Here is a 6,731-nt window from a genome sequence, read left to right on the forward strand (position 1 = left end):
GACCTGAGAATTCTCTGGTTCTACTCTCGATTCGCTTCTGTAACGTACGACGCAAGTAATGGAGTCGATTGATTGAGCTTTACGCGTGTTTGGTATTCATTTTGCGAAAATTTAGGCTTTTTTTTATTTTTTTTATTTGTGCTTTAGGAAGAGCGAGAATGCCGTTGGATTCGTCGTCCGAGCAAGAACCAGACGACTCTGATGCCGGGTTTGTTGAGGTCGATCCCACTGGTCGCTACGGTCGGGTTAGTGTTTTAATATACTTTTGTCCCTTTTTTCTTCTTAATTAAAAAGTTAAATAAATTTCGTTTTAATTTGTTTATTAGCTAATGAACTCAATTAAACAGTAATCAATTTGTCTAATTTAGTGTTAAGTAGTGAAATTCCGTTTCTTTTAATTGTTTCCGAGAAATTTTAATTTTTGGGTTTATTTATATTGAGTTTCTGGTTGTACTTTTTTTTTTGGCCAGTATAAAGAGGTTTTAGGAAGGGGCGCTTTCAAAAAAGTGTATCCTTTTGGGCTCTTTTATGTTGTTAGTTTATTAGTGAATTGTGAATAATAAAGAATAATATATATAGGAGTCGGTGAATTTTAATGGAACATTACGCGTAAATTATGTGCTTGATGCCCAATTTTTTTTGGAGAAATGTGTTTCTTTGATCGAAATTTCGGAATTTAAGATATCGGGCATTTGACGAATTGGAAGGCATTGAAGTAGCTTGGAATCAGGTTAAGCTGGCAGATCTATTGCGCCACTCGGAAGATATAGAACGCCTTTACGCTGAAGTTCATCTGCTCAAGACTTTGAAGCACAAGAACATCATAAAGTTCTACAATTCTTGGGTCGATACCAAAAACGAGAATATTAACATTATCACGGAGATTTTCACCTCTGGAACTTTACGGCAGTAAGTCTTAAAATTTCTTTTTCTAGTCGTGTTTAGAGTGATTTGAATTTCTTATTGATCACGTTAAGATTGGTTTTTTACTTAGATACCGTACGAAACATAAGAATGTCGATTTAAGGGCGCTGAAGAAATGGTCTAGGCAGATCTTAGAAGGGCTCTTGTATCTTCACAGTCACGACCCGCCGGTCATTCATCGAGATCTCAAGTGTGACAACATTTTTGTTAATGGCAACCAAGGTGAGGTGAAGATTGGTGACTTAGGACTGGCTGCCATTCTCCGTCAGGCTCGTTTGGCTCACAGTGTTATTGGTTAGCATTGTTTTGTTCCATTATTTTTTTTCTTCTGTGGCCTGTGGTTATTGGAGTGAGAGCATCGTGGTTATTGTGATTTAGGTACTCCGGAGTTCATGGCTCCTGAGCTTTACGAAGAGGAATACAATGAGCTTGTAGATATATATGCTTTTGGCTTGTGTTTGCTGGAGTTGGTCACGTTTGAGTATCCATATGTTGAATGTGCCAATGCCGCTCAAATATATAAGAAAGTGACATCAGTAAGGGCTTCACATGTTGGTCATCTGATAATTGATTTACCATGCAGTTTTCCTTTTTTTTTTTTTTTTTTTTTTTTTTTTTTTTTTTTTTTTCTTGTGATAATTTTATGTGTTAAAGTTACATGTTCAAAATTGTTGATTTTTGTATTTTCTTTTTGTAAGTATTCATCTTCAATTTTATAGAAAGACTTAACCTTTGAATGGAATTTCTTTGCATGATTTTTTAAAGCTCATTGATTTCTAGATTTTGGTGAGGAAAAAAGAAAAAGTGAGTGAACGATTTTGAAAAATTTTGTTGTGCTGGGGATTTTGCAATATTAGCAACACAGGTTGCGTTTACATCTTATCCTTGTTGAAATTCCTTGCTATGTTCATCAAGTATCAATTGCTGCAATCATCTATAACTTTGCATTAGAATGTTTTTCTTCGTCTTTTTTGTTGCCCTTAAACTTGTTTTTCTCTTGTCTAGGGAATAAAGCCAGCGTCATTGGCAAAAGTGACAGATCCCGAAGTTAGAAATTTTATAGAAAAATGTATTGCAAAAGTCTCGGATAGGTTGCCTGCTAAGGAACTTCTAATGGATCCGTTTCTCCGATCAGATGCAGATGAAAGCATATCTCGTTCTGTTCTCGTCAGAAGTCATAACTTAGCTACCGATTCTGACAAGTCAAATGCAGAAGGCAGTCATGATCAGGTTGATAGTGGGACAACACGGAAGGATTTTTCTGCTGAGGGAAGTAGAGACTTCACAGTGGAAGGTCAAAGGAAAGATGTTAATAAAATATATCTGAAACTACGAATAGCCAACTCTTCAGGTTAGTTTCCTATTTTTCTCAGTTCATTTAATTTCAGGTAAGGTCTATTTATTGGGCGCAAAATAATAATTTTTTTTTTCTTGGGGACCCAGGTCATGTTCGAAATATCCACTTTCCATTTGAGATAGAGGCTGATACACCAATTTCAGTTGCTAGTGAAATGGTTGAGGAGTTGGACCTGACAGATCAAGATGTCTCAACAATAGCCGACATGATTGAATCTGAAATTCGACACAATTTTCCTGAATGGACGCCCGAATATCTTTCTAGAGATAATTCTGATGAAGATATTCCAATTTCTGATAGTGCCTCTGAAATTAGGGATGGTTCTTCCCCCTTGGCAAATGATTGTAGCCCTTTGAAAACACTTTCTTTGGAAAGATTGCCTTCAGGGCGTAAGTATTGGTCCGACTCACCCAAGGGAGTCAGCGGAAATTCGCCAGTTACACACGGTCCTTCAAACTTGTCTTCTCCGGTAAATTTGGCCAGGACTGGGAGTAGCTTGACTGAAGACGATGAAGAGAAGGAAACAGATGAACCAACTGATGCACAAACTAGTGATGGGAAAGATGCCGCTGAAGAAATATGTCCTAGTAGCAGAGAAGGAAACTGTAACTTATTGCAGGATATTGAACAAGATGTTGAGATCATTGCTGAGAGACTTGAGACTTTGTTGGTTAAGCAGCAAAAGGAGCTACATGATCTCAAGAACAAGCATGAATCAGCAATATCAGATCTTCTGAAGGAACTTTCTCCAGTAGCCCGTCAAAAGGTTTTAGAAATGTGTAAGGTGAAGATTCCTGACTACAGAATGCACAGCTAGATGCATAGCTAAACCAAAAATTTGCAAAAGTGGCGCTTCTTTATGGTGCTTTATGGTCCTTGTGTCTCTGACTCAAGTGCATGACGACATTGATGATTTCGTCCTTCAACAGGAAACAATGAAAGGTTTTAAAAACGGCTCATCTTTGAAGGGCTGAAGATACCATGCATTTGGAAAGTTCGAATACATTATTGACCTGTCGCCAACATCAAGAAGGATGTAACTAGTTTTTGAATGGTCTCTGCTTGGATGCTTCTTGAGTGATCAACCATGTTTACTTGAAAGTCAAACATGATATATCTAGCTGCTATATTGTTGGGAGACTATGCAGCAACGTCATAGCCCTGGAAGAGTCATTCCTGTCAAATTTGAGCTCAAAGGATCACAAGAATTCTTACCACTGAGGTTAGACATCATTCGGATAATTCAACTACTACGTCTACAATATGAGTTCAGCTATTCCTTACATACAGATCACATGCCATGTACAGTATCACACGAATCATCAAAAGTTTACGAGTCTATAGATAATTGTACAGATAATTATTCATTCTCTTTTGTTTCAGTTATACCAGTTTGCTTCGGATTCTCTTTGTTTCAATAGGAGCCGCATGCGTGTGCTCCATGAGAAACTCTACAAATAACAGCCATTCTTAAAAGTCGAAGTATTCGTTTTCTTTATCTTTGGAAAAGCATAGTTCCATCTTATAGTCGAATCTAACATGGATTTCAAATGGATTTATTTTGTTGTCTTTATTTTGAGGACTATAAAATTTGTAACATTGCCATTTTGGATATTCAGGTTGCGTTCTTTTCAATAACTCCAAATTCAAGATTGGAGTTAAAAAAGTGAGTTTAATTGGAATTGTGTTTGAAACTTGAATTGTGTGTTCACTTGGATGATTTGTGAGATGTGAACTTGAGTTTTATGTTCACTTTGACAAAAACATAACTCTAAAATTTTGCAAGTATTGACATGGATTTTTTGACTACACATTAATACACCTATATACATAAATAACAGAAACGTCCATAAGTTCATTACAACGTATTGTAAAATAAATACGGTAGTCAAAATTGCGAGCTCTTATGACTAAATGTTCTCTGGTGGATATGGAAACTTAAAACCATGTTCTCCAAAAACTTGAGTACCTGAATCAAATACGTGGAACTCATGGAAATTGGCTTTTGTGGGTTACCCCAACCGGTACAAATCACAATCAGTCAATTTCATTTCCAATTTGAGCCACAAAAGAAGATGGCGAACCTTCTAAGTTCCTCTAGTTTGACACTGATAGTAGGTGGAAATTAGTTTTCATTTTAAGGTCCTTGTTTATTAGACGGATAATAACCATTCAAGTTATTGAGGAAAACATGAGATTTTTTTTTTTTTTCCTTTTTTAATGCTTGTTTCATGTGTTTCTTCGCACCATCTTCCTATTAAATCGAAAAGAAAATGACCCCTAATCAATCTTCGAATGGTAACCCAAGATTCCTTGCTTTACAGTGTTTCACAATTCAAAGGCCAAGCTGCCTCCACATCAAAAACTAAAGCCCTCCAATCCCCACCACAGAAAAACCCCAAAAGAACTTACACGTGTAACCATCCAAATATTGTTTCACAGAAACTCCATACCCCAACTTGTGAGCCAACTATTTTCTCCAAAACTCGGCAGCACAGAAATGGATAGAATGGAACACCGCAAATATGAGGCTCTCTTTTCACCTCCCAAAAGATAACACTAAACATTCAGTGACTCACTCCCTTCTACTCTCTCCCAGATCTCTCAAACTCAAACCCACCATTTCCAATCTCTCTCTCTCTCTAACCCAACTCAAAATCTCAACAATGGCAATCTCCTCAGCCTCAGCCTCCACTAAACTCATATACCCTCAAACTCAATCCTCTTTATCATCATCTATTTCAACCACCACTTTCTTATCCACCCGCACAACTTCCAAGCTTACCCATCTTTCCTCCTCCTTCACTCCCCTCACCCTCCTCACCACCAGCACCACCACCACTCCCACGCGCCGCCGCCACTCCTTCACCGTCAAGGCGGCGCGTGGGAAGTTCGAGAGGAAGAAGCCCCACGTGAACATCGGCACCATCGGCCACGTCGACCACGGCAAGACCACTCTCACCGCCGCCCTCACCATGGCCCTCGCCTCCATGGGCGGCAGCGCCCCCAAGAAGTACGACGAGATCGACGCCGCCCCCGAGGAGCGCGCCCGTGGCATCACCATCAACACCGCCACCGTTGAGTACGAGACGGAAAGCCGCCACTACGCCCACGTGGACTGCCCCGGCCACGCCGACTACGTCAAGAACATGATCACCGGCGCCGCCCAGATGGACGGCGCCATCCTAGTCGTCTCCGGCGCCGATGGCCCCATGCCCCAGACCAAGGAGCACATCCTCCTCGCCAAGCAAGTGGGTGTTCCCAACATGGTCGTTTTCCTCAACAAACAGGACCAGGTCGACGACGAGGAGCTTCTCCAGCTCGTCGAGCTCGAGGTTCGTGAGCTTCTCTCTTCCTACGAATTCCCCGGCGATGACGTTCCGATCACCTCGGGCTCCGCTTTGTTGGCTCTCGAGGCGTTGATGGCCAACCCCGCCATTAAAAGAGGTGAGAACCAATGGGTTGATAAGATTTACGAACTTATGGATTCTGTTGATAGTTATATTCCAATTCCGCAAAGGCAAACGGATTTGCCCTTTTTGTTGGCTATTGAGGATGTTTTCTCCATTACTGGTCGTGGGACTGTTGCCACTGGGAGGGTTGAGAGAGGGACAATTAAGGTTGGAGATACTGTTGATATTGTCGGTTTGAAGGATACTAGGAACACTACCGTTACTGGGGTTGAGATGTTCCAGAAGATTCTGGACGACGCTATGGCTGGGGATAATGTTGGTTTGTTGTTGAGAGGGGTTCAGAAGGCTGATATACAGAGAGGGATGGTTTTGGCTAAGCCCGGGACTATTACTCCTCATACCAAGTTTGAAGCAATTGTGTACGTTTTGAAGAAGGAGGAGGGCGGGCGGCATTCTCCGTTCTTCGCGGGGTACAGACCTCAATTCTACATGAGGACGACGGATGTCACCGGGAAGGTGAACACGATTATGAACGACAAGGATGAGGAGTCGAAGATGGTCATGCCGGGAGACCGTGTGAAGATGGTTGTTGAGCTCATTGTGCCTGTGGCTTGTGAACAGGGAATGAGGTTTGCTATCAGAGAAGGAGGGAAGACGGTCGGAGCAGGCGTTATTCAAAAAATTATTGAGTAATGTTTAAGAGAGAAAATTAAAAAAATAAATTAAAAAAAAGGAGCAAACTTTGAGTTGGTTAGCAAATTTGTGAGAACATTTTGAGTGATGGGCTAAAAAAAAAAAGATGTTGTGTTCTCAAGTTGATTCTTGTTTTAGTTTTGGAACTATTTTTTTACTCAATATCTTGAAATTTGAATCCAATGTCATATATTTTGTAGGGTTGTTTTTTTTTTCCTTTTAATTTTTTTTTATCCTCTTTGATGTCTTCTAGTCTAGCCTTGCTGGATGATGATGTTTTTGGTCATAAATTTAACAGAAACTGAACTTGCGCTTTATCTTTTTCCTTATTTATTACTTCTAAT

General features: G+C 40.1%; 2 protein-coding genes across 3 annotated transcripts; both read left to right on the forward strand.

The window, feature by feature from the left end:
- The first annotated feature begins 124 nt into the window (after window positions 1-124).
- LOC21401942 (probable serine/threonine-protein kinase WNK3) lies at window positions 125-3,868 on the forward strand. Of its 2 annotated transcripts, none has more exons than XM_024169820.1 (7): window positions 125-245; window positions 471-508; window positions 682-909; window positions 995-1,218; window positions 1,303-1,460; window positions 1,930-2,275; window positions 2,368-3,868. In XM_024169820.1, exons 1-7 carry the CDS (start codon window positions 159-161, stop codon window positions 3,096-3,098), a joined length of 1,812 nt encoding a protein of 603 aa, XP_024025588.1. In that variant the 5' UTR covers window positions 125-158; the 3' UTR covers window positions 3,099-3,868. The 2 variants fall into 2 exon arrangements, with proteins under 2 accessions (XP_024025588.1, XP_024025589.1); XM_024169821.1 differs by having other exon boundaries at window positions 995-1,146.
- Window positions 3,869-4,793: 925 nt separating this feature from the next.
- LOC21401943 (elongation factor Tu, chloroplastic) lies at window positions 4,794-6,508 on the forward strand. Its single transcript, XM_010104667.2, has one exon. The coding sequence runs from the start codon at window positions 4,807-4,809 to the stop codon at window positions 6,385-6,387; it is 1,581 nt and encodes a 526-aa protein (XP_010102969.2). The 5' UTR covers window positions 4,794-4,806; the 3' UTR covers window positions 6,388-6,508.
- The last annotated feature ends 223 nt before the right edge of the window (window positions 6,509-6,731 follow it).

This window comes from Morus notabilis, unplaced genomic scaffold (assembly GCF_000414095.1).
Source record: "Morus notabilis unplaced genomic scaffold, ASM41409v2 Scaffold333, whole genome shotgun sequence".
Lineage (NCBI taxonomy): Eukaryota > Viridiplantae > Streptophyta > Magnoliopsida > Rosales > Moraceae > Morus > Morus notabilis.

Bases quoted from the DNA above. Each gene is read 5' to 3' on its own strand.
- LOC21401942 (XM_024169820.1), top strand. From the start codon at position 159: ATGCCGTTGGATTCGTCGTCCGAGCAAGAACCAGACGACTCTGATGCC. The intron at 1,219-1,302 runs GTTAGCATTGTT...ATTGTGATTTAG, and splicing joins TTTGGCTCACAGTGTTATTG to GTACTCCGGAGTTCATGGCT. The intron at 1,461-1,929 runs GTAAGGGCTTCA...TCTCTTGTCTAG, and splicing joins TATATAAGAAAGTGACATCA to GGAATAAAGCCAGCGTCATT.
- LOC21401943 (XM_010104667.2), top strand. From the start codon at position 4,807: ATGAGGCTCTCTTTTCACCTCCCAAAAGATAACACTAAACATTCAGTG.